This window comes from Neovison vison, chromosome X (assembly GCF_020171115.1).
Source record: "Neovison vison isolate M4711 chromosome X, ASM_NN_V1, whole genome shotgun sequence".
In the NCBI taxonomy this organism is placed as follows: Eukaryota; Metazoa; Chordata; class Mammalia; order Carnivora; family Mustelidae; genus Neogale; species Neogale vison.
In genome coordinates this window covers 62,214,716-62,230,950 of record NC_058105.1, presented here as the reverse complement: position 1 = coordinate 62,230,950, position 16,235 = coordinate 62,214,716, and the positions used below count along the sequence as shown (strand labels likewise).

At 36.5% G+C, this 16,235-nt stretch overlaps 1 protein-coding gene across 2 annotated transcripts in view; it reads left to right on the top strand.

The window, feature by feature from the left end:
* Window positions 1-2,247: 2,247 nt before the first annotated feature.
* SH3BGRL (SH3 domain binding glutamate rich protein like) overlaps window positions 2,248-16,235 on the top strand; it is a 123,511-nt gene continuing 109,523 nt past the window's right edge. Inside the window, exon 1 of one of the 2 annotated variants that reach the window (XM_044235401.1) lies at window positions 2,248-2,725. In XM_044235401.1, the coding sequence (XP_044091336.1) occupies window positions 2,681-2,725 (45 nt within the window). In that variant the 5' untranslated portion in view covers window positions 2,248-2,680. Of the gene's footprint in view, window positions 2,726-11,096; window positions 11,122-16,235 lie in introns of those variants that run through there. The other variant, XM_044235402.1, reaches the window with a different exon arrangement.

Genomic DNA, 16,235 nt, shown 5'->3' with positions numbered 1-16,235 from the left:
GAATTTGGAATTCAGATTTTTTTCTTCTACAGTAGCAGAATTCATATATATATATAATGGTTGCAGAGAAATCACTATCAAGCATGATTTAATGAATTACTTGGTGCTAAGTAACTTTGAATTTAGAAATGGAGTTTTAAAATATTACTATATTTTATTTAACATTTATATTATTTATATTTAAGTAAGAAGATAGGTACATTTGAATTTTTTAAAAATTTGCTACACTGTGTAGTGGTGTTTCCAAAATAAGAGTGCCTAGGGTATAAGGGAGAGTGAAGAATGGGACAAAAAGAGCAAAGGCATGAAAATAAGAATAAATATGGTGATTCCAATGAGGAGTCAATAATGATTATGCAGGGAAGTTTAGAAGGGCAATGGGTAAGACTATGGATATTGTAGGGTAGGATTGATGAAGTTCTCGAGCCTAGATGAGGTTCGGTGGGGTGAGGTTCGGAGCCCACGGCTAAAGAAAGAATTCTTAAGACGTCTCTGGTGCAAAAAGGTGATTTATTAAAGCACGGGGACAGGACCCGTGGGCAGGCGGAGATGCGGCTGCCCCGGGTTGTGAGGGTAGGCGTGTTATATACCTTGTGGTTGGGGGGGGTTGGTGAAGGGATGGGAGATTTCGACAGAGCTCTCACGTGCTAAGGTGGGCCTACAAGGTGCCGGGGGGAGTCCTTGCCCTTATGGCTTGATCAATGTCGTTTTTAGGTCAGGTATTAACATCAAGATAGTTAGGAGATTCTTAGTGGGGTATTATGACCCTGCTGTCATTCACATTCCCTTCTACCTCAGTCTCCTCCAGTTTTGGTGGGGAGGGGGACATTAGGGCTTCAGGACATGAGAGTTATTTGCCTCTGGAAATTTGTGCTATTGATAAAGTAACCTCCCTGTTTAGATCTCTAGGATACCTGTAGAGCAAGGGAGATTCCTGTTCTGCAGGATTGCGATCCCTGCAAGTTAACTATTTATCGTTTTATGGCAGTCAGGGGTGCCTGAGGAATGCTACACCTATGGAGGGGAGCGGGTGAAGAGGGGGTGCAAGGCGCCAGCTTCTACTCTGTCCTCAGCCAGCCTCCTGTTCCCTCATCAGGATCATGGAAGGAGATCCTCAAAAACATAATTTAGGTTTTGTTTGATAGTCATTGAAGAACTATCCAAAGTATTTCAGCCTACATTGTCTTTATTGATATATGAAAGTAAAATTTTAGGAGGAAAAACAGCTAACAATTATTGAGTAATTTCCCTGTTTCAGGGATGTGATATAGTGATGGTTAGGAGGGAACCTTTGAGTTGGTTAGACTTGAGGTTGAGTCCTGATTCTGGAATTTATCAGCTATAAGACATTGGGGAAATTACTTATTTTCCTGAGTCTTAGTTTCTTCATCTACAAAATTGTTATAATAACATATACCTCTCAAGGTTGTTGTATGAATCACATATTCTGAAGAAGGGGGGTCCTATGAACAGAGAACAGTTAAGATAAGGTATTACAATTATTGATTCTAGACAAAAGTGATTACACCACTGGAATGGAGAAGGAGGAAAGACTGCAAAGGAAAAGTAAAGAAGCAGGACAGGGGACTGACTCCTTCAACTCACTCTCATTCATCTTGCAAGTTTCTTATTTCTGTTCATTTGACATAATCTGGGAAAATGAAATTATACTCTTAAGAATAGGGTCCCTCTCTGAACATTATCTATCGATTGTTTATACATCTCCTTAGAGCTACAAATAACCATTTGTTCTCTCTGTTCATCATTTCAACATCCCTGCAACATATAACTCAACTCCCTTTCTTCAGTCAATTAAAAAATAAAACAAAACCAAAATCATTCACTTTCTTATACGTATTTTCAATTTTTTTATTGTTTGCAATTTATTCCTTCATTATTGAGTTTGCCAGTCAGGCCTCCTGAAAATTTTCAGAGACAGGATTCACTATGTTAACAAAAAGTAAAACTCATAAAGGAAGCCAATCCTGCCATTTCTGGTCTTAGGGAAACTTGAAACTTTTCTTAAATCTTTTGTACCATTGCTCACTTCTTCAGTGCCGGATTTCTGCTACCAGCTAACTTCAGAATGATCATTACATAACAGAAGTCTTAAAATGTGCAAGGCTTTGAAAGCATGGGCTCTGGATTCAACAGTCTTCTTTCAAGGAAGATCTGTCTTCTTATTTGCATACATTTCTAAGCAGGAAGTTATGCGCAGAACTTTCACTTTCTGTGGTAAAATGTCTTTCATTCTAATGTAATTTAATTCAATGCTCCCTTTTGTTTTTTCTTTCTCCTCTACCACTTCTTGCGGATAGAACAGTCAACAGATCTGTTTCAACAGATCTCGCGGTGCTATTCGAGATTCCCTATTTAAAAAAAAAAAAAAAAAAAAAAAAGAAAGAGAAAGAAAGGAAGGAAGGAAGGAAGGAAGGAAGGAAGGACGGAAGGAAGGATGCAAAGGAGCCTGTGTTTTCCAGGCTTTGGGGCTGGGACTGCAGTGTTCTGAGCTCACTGAAAGCAGTCAAAGGAGGAGGCGGGACTTGGTCGAGTTCCCCTTCCACCTTCCCCCACCCTTCTCTTCCCACCTCTCTTCCACCTCTACCTCGATTCCAGCCTTTGCGGCAGCTGCTCTCTAGCTGTTTGCACGACCCAAAGAACAGCGGCCTTTGTTCCCAGGATGGTGATCCGTGTGTATATTGCATCTTCCTCTGGTTCTACGGCGGTAAGGAGGGTGGGGGAACCGCCTTTGTTTTCCTACACACTTATCTCCTATTGCCCCAGAACTGTTCAATTGCAGAAGTTCATCAGGGCAGCTGTTCCTTCAGAGGACGCAAGCATCTTCCGCGTCCTGCCCTTCTCTTTCTTTCCTTTGTTGCTTCGATTTCATTTTTCCGTGGAGTTTAGCTTTGTTTGCCTTATGATGTTAAGATCACATTTCTTCTTTGAGGGAAAAGAAAAGCTACTGAGTTTTGGTAGATGGGGAAAGGTGGTATATATATAGGGTCTTTAAGGTTAGTGGAAGAAGTCAAATAAAATCACAGACTGGTGAGTTTCAGGAGTGGGAAATTTGACATTTGTGTTTTAGGTACTGAGACGAAGGGCTGGTGTGCCCTTCTGTAAGGATGTAAAACATGGGCCAGCTGATGACATTGGGTGGAGGCCTACCGAGGCATTGCAATTATTTTTGAAGTGAGGCTGCTTTAATCAAAGAGTCATTTTGCCAGTGTGTAGGAGAGGGTGTTTAAACTCAGCCTAAAAAGAGTGTTAGAACTAGGCAGAATTCGGGAGGTGAAGTTGAGAACAGTGGTGCAAAATTGTGGGTTTTTTAAAAAGCAATGTAACAAGGGACCTGTTTTTTCTTTCCATAGTGTCCCTTATTTTGACTTCTTTTTTTCCCCCAAAGATTTGTCTTCTAACAGTTTCTAACTGCTTCAAATATCTTGAGAACTAAAAAGGGAACTAACAAGTAAGTGGCTTGTGTAGTGGTAGACTCCAGTTGCTGTTTCTTCAAATGCTGGGACACTTCCTCCCTGGATTCTTGTGCTTTTAATTTAGAGTAACAATTCTTCAGCAGCTGTGGGAAGCAATAGGATAAACTGGGATGTAACCTGACTGTATATCCATGATAAATGAAAGTGCCTGTTTTTCACAACTCAAACAAATCTAACAGTAGCAAGAGTAGATAGAAGAGTTCTGGATATAGGATGTAATAATTGCCTCCTCTTCTGAGCTTTAGAGCAGCAGCTATTCCATGTTTTTACTGTTGCTGTTTGTTTTGCTTATGTACCCCTAGGTGGGTTTGGGATAAAACTGAAGGTTATGTGAAATCACAAGAACCTTGAACTTTGAAATTTGTCTTCTCTAGACACTATGTGTGGATGTGTTTAGACAATTCTCTGACAGAAAACTTGACATTTTTTAGCAACTTCAGGTTGAAAACATAAAATTTTCATATTGTGTTTGAACTTCACTTCATGAGCTTCTTGCTTTATTATTAACCACATATATTAATTTTGATATTTTGAAGTAATATTTGAGTTACTCCGAGTCTCAAATCCAATACAGTAATTGTAAAATTTTAAAGACCAGCTTAATAACCTTACTTAATTTCCTTATTAGATTGAACAGATCAGGAAGTTAGTTTCATTTTGGGTGATATGCAGTTCCAATATTGCCATTTACTCTTTCTTTCTTGCTCTTCTGCCCCTCCCCCAAAAGCAGATTAAAAACTAAATTCCTGGGGCACCTGGGTGGCTCAGGGGGTTAAAGCCTCTGCCTTCGGCTCAGGTCATGATGCCAGGGTCCTGGGATCCAGCCCCACATCTGGCTCTCTGCTCGGCAGGGAGCCTGCTTCCCCCTCTCTCTCTGCCTGCCTCTCTGCCTACTTGTGATCTCTGTCTGTCAGATAAATAAATAAAATCTTAAAAAAAATAAATAAACTCCTTTCATAATTTCTAGTAAAGAATAATTGTACCTCTTTCTTTGTTAAGACTTAAGTTTCTAAGGGCCTTAAAAAATGACTGCTGTCTCTTATTATGCACATTGTTAGACTGGATTGCTGAAGACTATACAAATAGGAAATATTTATGCTACTTGTGTTTTGTTTGATTTTTTTTCTTATCAGTAGAGATTTGTATGTTGTTTTACTAATTATAGTTTTATGAGCCTGTTATCAAAATTATGCATAAGGCCAAAATAAATTATTTTTTAAAAAAGCATGGGTACTTTTAAATAGTGCTAAAACAGTATAAAGTGAGTATACTTCATTTATAACACAAATAGTTATATACTTATAATATATACTTATAATACTTATAATAGTTATATACTTCATTTATAACACAAATACTAAGGTTTCATTAAAATTGCTACCATATAGTTTTTAACACACGATTTAGAAATTTTGGGGCAAAAATCTTAACGGGAACACAATAATTGGTCAAAATGAGATAGTCCTATAAGTTACTAAGTGTAGGTCTCTGAAGAGCATTTAAAAGAAAGCTTTTGGTTTTGAATTTGTAATTTCTCACTGTTTTCTGATTCCTTCTAGTGGTTGTTATAAAAATAACCAATATTAGATGTTTTATCAGCTAGAGGAGAATCTATGGTAAGTCCAAAACAACATTAACTTGTTCTGTTCTTATTTCAAGACTCCTTTTCCTTCATAGACTGATTAAAACAAAAAAAACAAAAAGTTTTCAAGCGTTTACTCAACTCTGCCCCAACACAGCACTTGCTTCTCATTTAGAAATGAAAGCAAGTAGGTTGGTTTTGCAATGGTTTTCTTGCATCAAAAACTAATGACATGATACGCTCTAGTTCCATCCATGTTGTCGCAAATGGCAAGATTTCGTTTCTTTTGATGGCTGCATAGTATTCCATTGTGTATATATACCACATCTTCTTTATCCATTCATCTGTTGATGGACATCTAGGTTCTTTCCATATCATGCTTAGCGAAATAAGTCAAGCGGAGAAAGACAACTATCATATGATCTCCCTGATATGAGGAAGTAGTGATGCAACATGGGGGCTTAAGTGGGTAGGATAAGAATCCATGAAACAAGATGGGATAGGGAGGGAGACAAACCATAAGTGACTCTTAATCTCACGAAACAAACTGTGGGTTGCTGGGGGAAGGGGGGTTGGGAGAAGGGGGGTAGGGTTATGGACATTGGGGAGGGTATGTGCTTTTGGGTAAATTGGAAGGGGTGGTGAACCATGAGAGACTATGGACTCTGAAAAACAATCTGAGGGGTTTGAAATGGCGGAGGGGTGGGAGGTTGGGATACCAGGTGGTGGGTATTATAGAGGGCATGGCATGGAGCACTGGGTGTGGTGAAAAAACAATGAATACTGTTTTTCTGAAAATAAATAAATTGGAAAAAAAATGAAAAAAAAAAACTAATACATACTGTATGGTGACTAATGTAACATAATAATAAAAAAAGAAAGTAATAATAACAATAGGAACAATTAAGTGTATCAGGTACTATCTCACCTTTTCTTTACAATTTCTAGTCCTGTGAATTAAGTTTATGATTATCTCTATTTTTAAGATAAGGAAATACAGGTTCAGAAAGTTTAAACAACTTTCTCAAGGTCACATAACTAGAAAGCCACAGAACTTGAATCCAACACAAGCTGTTTAAATACAGTAACATGTATTTAACCACCAAGAAATATATTGTCCCAGTGAGGCATGTAGAGGAGGCATGAGAAGGTAAATGTGAACATGAGAGGAGAGGTACAGAAATGATTATCCCCTGTATATGGAAGAATTACCTGAGCATATACACATATAGGGATTAGAAAAATGAGGAGCTGATGTGGAAGAGGGATAGCATGTCTAAAGTTGAATGTCAATAAGTGAGGTAAATGACTGTTCATTCAAGACCATGGAGATAAAGAAGACATTCCTATTTGGAACTATTTTTTATAGGTCAAGGTAGAAGAAATTCAGACCTTAATACAGTTTCTTTTTATGGAAATCATTTAGCAGGAATGCAATTCCAAAGTTGTCTGACTATAGGAGGTGATTTCTGCCTGTTCAGAACTGTTTGTGCATGTCTTGACCAACTGTAACACAGAAGTATATACCTTTTTTGTCAAGATTGTAATGCATTATACATTTATATTTAATGGAAAAGGAATAGAAAACACAGACCTTGTGTATCTTAATAAACTTCAAAAACTTTTAACAAAAATAAGCATTGGGTTTTGATGAGAATTGCTAGAGGGATGATTGCTTGGAGAATTTTAACTTTTGGGAGGATTTTTTCTCATACTTCTTTTCCCTGGACCCATAATAATCTCTGTTTTATGATCTCTATGTATTCTAGGTATACTTGGTGTAGGAATGTTAAGATTGTGATACATAGACGGTTTCTGAGGGGTTTATTTATGAAATGACTTTTTAAAAATGATCTCTTTTATGACAGTTAAAGCAAACTATTATCCATGTAAGAAATGAAATACACATAATTTTTTATGGCAGTGTTCAGTACACAACTTATAAAAACAAGTAAATAAATGCTTGTGATTGCCAAAGCATGAGTCACTAGGCACAGTATTTTTTTGATTTGGATAATATAGATGTGGAATAAAACACTACAGTTCTTCATTTATATGATTCTCACTTAATTGTATTTTAGGTGGCAGAGAATTTTGCTGCTCTGAGTCTGCATTTATAATGAACATTGATTTGATGTATGGTCTTTGTTATAGCTTTCAAGGTTTGTTTGGATGCTGTTTAAAGGTATTTACAAACTATTTAAAAGAACAAAATCAGGAACTATTCTTTGAATGTTTGGACATACTTTTTGGATGCTCTAAACAGTGGAAAATGACAGCATTCTCTAGGTTAATGCAGGAACTCAATATTAGTGCTTTCAACTTGGTGCCCTATATTCGATGACTGACTTCCTAAATTTCACAGCAAGAATGGAAAAGTTTTTGGAATAATTTGGCCCAACTTAAAGATGCTTGGAAAACACAATTATCAGTAATGATGATTCTTGAGCACTTAAAAGTCAAATGGTTTTAGGGAAGAGTGTATTTTGGGAATTTAGTATAAATTTAGGTTTATGATCTGGTAGAAGAGAAAGATAAAATGAATTCATCTCTAGCTCAAAGACTAGTTTCTCTACTGAGGAGGCATTTTGATCTATTTATCTTAAAGTCAGTTTTCCCCCTGGATTGGCCTGGGCGAAAAAAATAAACTGAAACTCCAGACACATTCAGGTCAAATGTTCTAATTCTCTGTAGTTTATTTCTAAATTCTTCTCTAAAATATACATTGCACAATCAAACATATATCTTTTTATAGAAATATTTTCTGCTACTTAATTGAATAATTAAGGCTAAATGTGATATTTCATCTCTTACTGATAAAATTAAACATATTGACAATTTGTCAGTGACTATGACCATCTGTTTGCTTTCAGTTCTGCTTTGTAGCCCACCAGAAAGCCTTTTACGCCTAGTCCTTAATGACTTCCTCCAATCCAGATCAAAATTAAATGAAAGTATAATTAGAGAGAAGGGGCTGTTCATTTATGAAGACTTTTTTTTATTAATATGAGAGGCGAAGCTGACATTTTACACTTGGTTTAGCAGAATTCTAAGCAAAGGGATTATTTGCTAGTCCAGTCCCTCACATTTTGGCTTTATTAGGTTGTTTGAAGTTTTGCAGATTGCCAGAACATTAGGTAAAGTTTAAATATAAATTAAAACATATCATGACAAATTCAAAGATTATATATTTACAAGTATTCAGTGTCCGTGTTATTAGATTTTTTTTAAAGGATTTTATTTTTTGATAGAGAGAGACACAGTGAGAGAGGGAACACAAGCAGGGGGAGGGAGAGAGGGAGAAGCAAGCTTCCTGCTGAGCAGGGAGCCCAAAAGACATGGGTCCTGATCGCAGGACCCAAGGATCATGACCTGAGCTCAAGGCAGATGCTTAACGACTGAGCCGCCCAGGCGCCCCAGAGCTTTTTGTTTCATTACTCATTCATTAACATGACTAATCAAGATTTGACTCTATTAATAGTAAAAGCTAACATTTATTTACACTGTGCCCCGTGCTTTACGTACATTATCTTAATTAGTTTTATCTTTATAATAACACTAATAAGTACTATTATTAGATCTATTCCAGAACATTGGAGAAAGTATCTCTAAGACCCAGAAACATTAGGTATATTGGTCAAGATCAATATAAATACTATTACTAGATCTATTTCATGAAATTGGAGTATTTCTAAGACCCAGAAACATTAGGTATATTGCTCAAGATCAAAGAGTTACAAATGACAGAACTGAGATTAGAACCCAAGTTGTTTTGGGGGTGCCTGAGTGGCTCAGTTGGTTAAGCATCCAACTCTTGGTCTTAGCTCAGGTTTTGATCTCAGGGTTGTGAGTTCACGTTCCATGTTGGGTTCTACATGGAGCATGGAGCCTGCTTAAAAGAAGAAGAAGAAAAAAAAGAGCACAAGTTGTTCTGACTCCAGAACCCACTCCTAAACACTCTGTTACTTACACATTCACTTAGTGTATACTAAGTGAATTTTTTTTTAAGATTTTATTTGACAGAGAGAAATCACAAGTAGACAGAGAGGCAGGCAGAGAGAGAGAGAGGGAAGCAGGCTCCCTGCTGAGCAGAGAGCCTGATGCAGGACTCGATCCCAGAACTCTGAGATCATGACCTGAGCCGAAGGCAGCGGCTTAACCCACTGAGCCACCCAGGCGCCCCACTAAGTGAATTTTTAAACAAAAATTATGTCAGTAGTGCATTAAAATCTTGTCATGTGACTATGGGTCTATAGTTGCTGTTTAAGACTGGATGATGCCTGAAAAGAAAGAAAAAGACTGAATGATGCCTAACCAGGCAAATGTGTCTTCATCCATACTCTTTACATGAGAGTTAGGTGAGACTGTGGAAAGTAGGGAGGTTGATTAGTAGCATCAATTTCAGATACGTTTTAGTTCTTTTTTTGTTGTTGCTAATAAAACTGCCTAACTAAGGGCAGATTTTTAAATAGCATTTGTGCCATGTATTGAACCCTTATGATTTTGATTCTCTTCCCTGAAAAAGTATTTTCATGTTGCTATAGGCCAACATAATTCAAATTCAAATTCAAATTCTTTGGGGTAAATACCTAGTAGTGCAATTGCGGGGTCCTGGATAGCTCTATTTTTAACTTATTGAGAAAACTCCATACTGTTTTCTAGAGTGGCTTTATGAGCTAGCATTCCTACCAAAGTGTGAGAGGGCTCCCTGTTCTCTGCATCCCCACCAACATTTCTTATTTCCTAACTTCTTAATTTTAGCTATTCTGACTGGTGTGAGGTGGTATCTCATTGTGGTTTTGATCTGTATATCACTGATGGCAAGGGATAAGGAGCATTTTTTTTCATGTTATCTATTGGCCATTTGTATGTCTTCTTTGGAGAAATGTCTATTAATGTCTTTTGCCCATTTCTTAACTGATTATTTGTTTTTTCAGTGTTGAGTTTGCTAAGTTCTTTATAGATCTTGGATACCAGCCTTTATCAGATATACCATTTGCAAACATCTTCTCCCATTCCTTAGGTTACCTTTTAGTTTTGTCGAATGTTCCCTTTGTTGTGTAGAAGCTTTTTATCTTGATGAAATCCCAATAGGTCATTTTTTGCATGCCTCTGGAAACGTGCCATTTTGCTTGCCTCTGGAGACGTGTTTAATGAGAAGTTGCTCTGGCTGAGGTGGAAGAGGTTGCTGCCTGTGTTCTCCTCAAGGATTTTGATATATTCCTGTCTCACATTTAGGTCTTTCATACATTTTGAGTCTATCTTTATATATGGTGTGAGAAAATGGTCCAGTTTCATTCTTCTACATGGGCTGTCCAATTTTCCCAAAACCATTTATTGAAGTGACTGTCCTTTTTCCATTGGATATTCTTTCCTGCTTTGTTAAAGATTAGTTGAGTTGACCATAGAGTTGAGGGTCCATTTCTAGGATCTCTATTCTCTTCCATTAATCTGTGCGTCTGTTTTTGTTCCAATACCATAATGTCTTGATGATTACAGCTTTGTAATAATAGCTTGAAGTGTTGTTGTATAAAATAGGATTAAGCTTTTTTATAAATATTTTTAAATCTATAAATATTGTCTCTACTGCAATAATTGTTTTAAGTCACACAGGTGGGTTTCTGTACATAAAAGAACAGATTTTGAAGCTACATCAGTGTTTCTACAGTTTATGTCTTAGCTTTTCTCCTCTCAGTATGATGAGCTTGTCAGGATACAGCAAATGTTAACAAGGATGCAGAGAAAGGGGAACACTCTTATACTGTTAGTGGGAATACAAGCTGGTACAGCAGCTCTGGAATACAGTATGGAGGTGTCTCAAGAAGTTAAAAATATAAATACCCTATAATGCAGCAATTGCACTGCTAGATATTTACTCAAAGAATATAAAAATACTAATTCAAAGAGATATCTGTACTCCGATGCTTACAGCAGCATTATCACCACTAGCTAAATTATGGAAAATTCAATAGAGATAACAATTTACCTACCTTCTTTCTCTACCAGATCATGAACTTCTTACTGTCCAGAATATGCTTATTCATGGTAAGTTTCCAAATAAATATTTGTTGATGCATGAATGGATGGCATGTTTAAATTCATGTTCAAACATGTCATTCAAATGGGGTTCTGCAGTTGCTAGTGGGAAATGTGTGGCTAGAACTTGGGGAAGGTGGTGCTGGAGAATATATATTGGAGTCATTCAGAAATAAGTACTTGAAACCAAAGGAAAGAATGAGCTCATTTGAAAGGAGGAATTGTAGAGTGAAATGAGAAGAAGTCTAAGAACAAGGACAGGATATTAGTGGATGTTCATATTTAGGATAGGGTAAAAGGAAGCAGGTGTAGCAGATAACAGGAGGATTCATTAAGAGAGATCAGGGTGGCATCCTTTAGTAGAAACCAGAGTACTGATTTAGAAAGGCTGTTGAATTCAGCATAAGGAAATCATTAGTGATCCTGGAAATAACAGTTTCAGTGGAATGCTGAGGACAGAAACCTGATTAAAAAGTCTAAAGAAATGCATTATATATTGAAAAGAGGTGAGTAGGTAGGCCAAGATTTGAGTAGTTTGATAAAAAGAAAAAAAAGTTGAAAAGAATTAAGTAACATTACCTTAGAGCTATTAAAATGGAACAAAACTAAGTGAACTGGAATTTTGCCTTAAAAAATCCTATTTGTCAGTCTTCCCAGCCTATATTTATCAGAACATTGTTGTTGTTTTATTTCATTGTAGAATCAACTTTAAACTAACTCAGTTATTAGTGGCTGAAGTATTCAAGAATTAGTATCTTAGAAATTATGACAGAGAAAAATGAACATTTGTAATTATAAAACAATGAAAACAAGTAAACATTTTTTGTTGAAATGTCCACTGAACATTTTATCAAGACAGATACAAATTACTTCAGAAAATATTGCTTTAAAGTATAAAAGTCTTTGTTAATTTCAGTTACCATATAAAGTCTGTGTTGACTATGTAGTAAAATGTCTTTATTTTTTAGCTGTAAATTTAAATTGCCCTTGTAAGAGAATAGTCAGGAAAGTCAAAGTTCTTACAGAAATTATGAAGAATAGCTGGACAACTTACATTACTCTAAACTTTAGTAAAAACAAGCTTGACTCTTCAGAAAATATTGTTCTCTATGCTCTAACTTCTATGAGGTGGATTATTTTAGTCAAAAGAAAGTACAATTTATCTTTTTTTTTCAATTTGTTCTTCTACATTTAGTCCTCCACCTCCTAATCTTAACCTAGCTTCCAAAATTTCTGGGCTGACTTGGGATCTGGTGAAAGCAACTCAATAAAAAAGACAAAGATAAATGGAAAGAAATTAGAAATTTGAGGCTCCATATAAATTAAATTATTAAATTCAACTTCAGAGAGTTTATAGAGCTCTGGTTTAGTACTTCTACATTGAGCAAACTTAATACATACACATACACATACTATATAAAAATTTGGTTGAGATACTCAAGTGCTGAATCTTAGGATGGACAGGCCCTGCCAATTCTGGATCTGTAGGCTATGCTGAGCATTCCCTTCTTTTATCCCAATATTCATTCATTCATTCAGAAAATATTTATTGTCATCCATTGAGCTAGATTCTAGACCCAGGTACTCAAGAGTGAAAAGAGCCAGGAATAATCCTCAGCCTCTTCACTGAGCCAGAATAAGGGAGGACATATAGAGACGTCAATTTTAGTGACCAAATTATATGGTTTACAAATAACAAGGTATATATGAGGGGCTTGAAAGTGGAAGTACTTTAGGGACTATTTTTGTGCAAGTTGGTATGCTGTCTCACAGGAATTAGCATTCTCTTACCTCCAAAAAATGCCTCAAAGTATTTTGTCTACGTCTTCCAGTTGCCCTGACAATGATCTTCACCTTGAATCACTACTCTGAAAACAGTGATAGTTTAATATTGACTTTAACTTTTACTCCTTTTTCCTGCCATTTCACTTATATTTATACATTTTGCACTGGTACTATTATACAGTTCTGATTAAAGTCAAATGTAGCAACAATGACAAGTTAAGGATTTGTGGTTTTATTACCTATTTCTATCAGTTACCTTGGGATACTTGAACAAAGCATGCTAGACCTCTATTTTATTACCTCAAAATGTCTTTTAGTCCACTCAATAATCCCTTCACTTTGGAGTCACCCCAGCTTTGATCTTTTGTGTAAACAATTATGCTTTACGAAAATCTAAGGTGTATTCATTAATTCCTTTATTTATAACACCTCAACCATCTTATTTTTGTCTCTCCCTTTGTGTTCTCTCTGGCTCTTTCCTTCTTTTCCAAGGACTATAGGATTTCCAGCTATATATATTTCGTGAGACTTGTGATTTATTGACTTTAAATTAATTTCAAAATCAGCAGTTTATGCACTTTGAAATCAGTAATTTGCTAAAGTCTAAGTATTAGGCATCATTCATTTATGATAGATGACAGTATTAATAATGAAGTGAATCATATGCCATGACTAAGGTAAGTCCTAATGTAATGCCTTTAAAAGATTTTATTTCCATGGGCGCCTGGTTGGCTCAGTCAGTTAAGCATCTAACTTTTGATTTCAGCTCAGGTCATGATCTCAGGGTTTTGAGATTAAGCCCCAGGTAGGGCTTTGGGTTAGGCATGGAGCCTGCTTAAGATTCGCTCTCTTCCTTGCTCTGTGACCCTCCCCATTTCTCCCTATATAAAAACAAAAAAAAAAAAACAAAACACACACACACTCTGTCTCTCACTCACACTTTGGGGCACCTGGATGGTGCCTGGGAGGATCGTTCTGCTAAGTATCTGCCTTTGGCTCAGGTTGTGATCCTGTGGATCCAGTCCCGCACAGAGCACTCTGCTCAGCAGGGAATCTGCCTCTCCCCGAACCAACCCCCCCACACACTGGTGCTCTTGCTCACTCTCTCTCAAATGAATAAATAAAAAATCTTTATTAAAAAAATACTTGTTTCATTGTTAGACAATTCCAGTTATTAAAAGTAATTTAAGGGGCACCTGGGTGACTCCACTGGCTAAGCATTCTGCCTTTGGCTTGGGTCATGATCCCAGTGTCCTGGAATAGAACCCCACATCATGCACCCAGCTCAGCAGAGAGCCTGCTTCTCCATCTGCTCCTGCCCCCCACTCATTCTCTCTCTCTCAAATAAATATTTTTTTAAAAAGTAATTTTAAATTAAGTCAAATTATGGTTCATTCGAACTTCTACCAGTGGTCTGAATTTTTTTTAAATTTGGAACTAAATCATCTCTTTGGTATTAGATCCCTTTACCTAAGTTAAGACCCACATCATGACTTCTTGCAGTTTTTTGAAAATAGTTTTTGAATATCTGTCCGCAGACTGATTGTTCTTAGTTCTTTCAAATATTTCATATAATGCATATATTTTGTCATTTACTATCCTGACTGTGAGTTTCTAATTTAAGTCTCGCTAATTATCTTTAAAGTTTTTAATCCTGAAAACTTGGTATAAGTATTCAGTGTAGTTTGGGATATATATGCTTATATTTCTGAGAAATTTAATGAATTTTAATAAAAGCACATTAAGGTGAATGATGTTTTCAGGTTGTCCCTGTGACTGAGAGAGACTCTGATGGCAACAACACTTGGAATAAATGTGACAGAGATAAGAGCTGTGCTTAAGTTTTGTAGTTAAGTAGAAAAGTAATTTTCAAATCTCCTTTTTTCTATTAGGGCAAATTGAAGAGGGTTATTTTTATGATCATTTGACTATACTGGCTACATTTATTGGGTGAATTAACATAGATGAATGCCTGCATACAATCACGTTGTATTAACTATTAGTGTTAAGGCCAACTGTGGTAGACAGAGTAATGGCCTCCCAAAGATAGCCACATCCTAAACTTTGGAACCTGTAACTATATTACCTAACATAGCAAAAAGGACTTTGCAGATGTGATTAAAGATTTTGAGATGGGAGAATATCTTGGATTATCCAGAAGGGACTGATGTCATCACAGAGTTTGTTATAAGTGAAAGACAGAGACAGGACAATCAGTGTCAGATTGACATGAGAACAAGTTGACAGCCATTTATGAATTAAAGATGGAGAAATGGGCCATGAGCCAAGGAATTCAGACAGCTTCTAGAAGCTGGAAAGAGAGACAAAATGGATTCTCTCCTATAGTCTCCAGAAGAGAACACAGCCTTCCCAACACCTTGATTATAGCCCACTGAGACATGTTGGACTTCTGACTTATAGAAATTTAAGGTAACAAATATCTGTTAGTTTAAGCCATTAAATTTGTGGTGATTTGTTACAGAAGTGAATAAACCAATGTTTAAATTGAATAGTTTCAGTTTCCCTTGATATAGTATAGAAAATTGAAAATAGGAGGTTCCAGAATATTGTCAGTAATGGAGGAGTAGGGTGAGATTTCTATATGGAACAATTGAGCATTTTTCCAATGATCTGGTCATTTGGTAATTGTCTGTAAGGAACTATGATCAGAGCCCTGAACTATCTAATCTGGCACCACAAGAATTGTGCCTGCCTGCCTGATTGTTTTGTTGAGAAAGACATATGACAGTGAACAGAGTCAGCATGTTATAGATTGTCAGTATAACTTAAACTCCATATAAAACTTTCTGACTATATAATCTACAGAGTTATGGAAAGAGCTTGGCAGAAGAAGCCAAATGCAGGTCTATTTTAAAGTTCAATCCCCAATTTTTTCTTCCTCAAGAGAGATTTTAAGCAAGTTTCCCTGCTTTTATCTACCTAAGATGTTTATGACTAAGCAAATGGATCATATTTCTTATATTAAAGACAATTAACATATAATATAATTATTTTATTTTATCTTATTTATTTTCAGCATAACAGTATTCATTGTTTTTTGTACCACACCCAGTACTCCATGCCATCCGTGGCCTTTCTAATACCCACCACCTGGTTCCCCCAACCTCCCACTCCCCGCCGCTTCAAACCCCTCAGATTGTTTTTCAGAGTCCATAGTCTCTCATGGTTCACCTCCCCTTCCAATTTCCCCCAACTCCCTTCTCCTCTCTAACTCTCCTTGTCCTCCATGCTATTTGTTATGCTCCACAAATAAGTGAAGCCATATGATAATTGACTATCTCTGCTTGACTTATTTCACTCAGCATAATCTCTTCCAG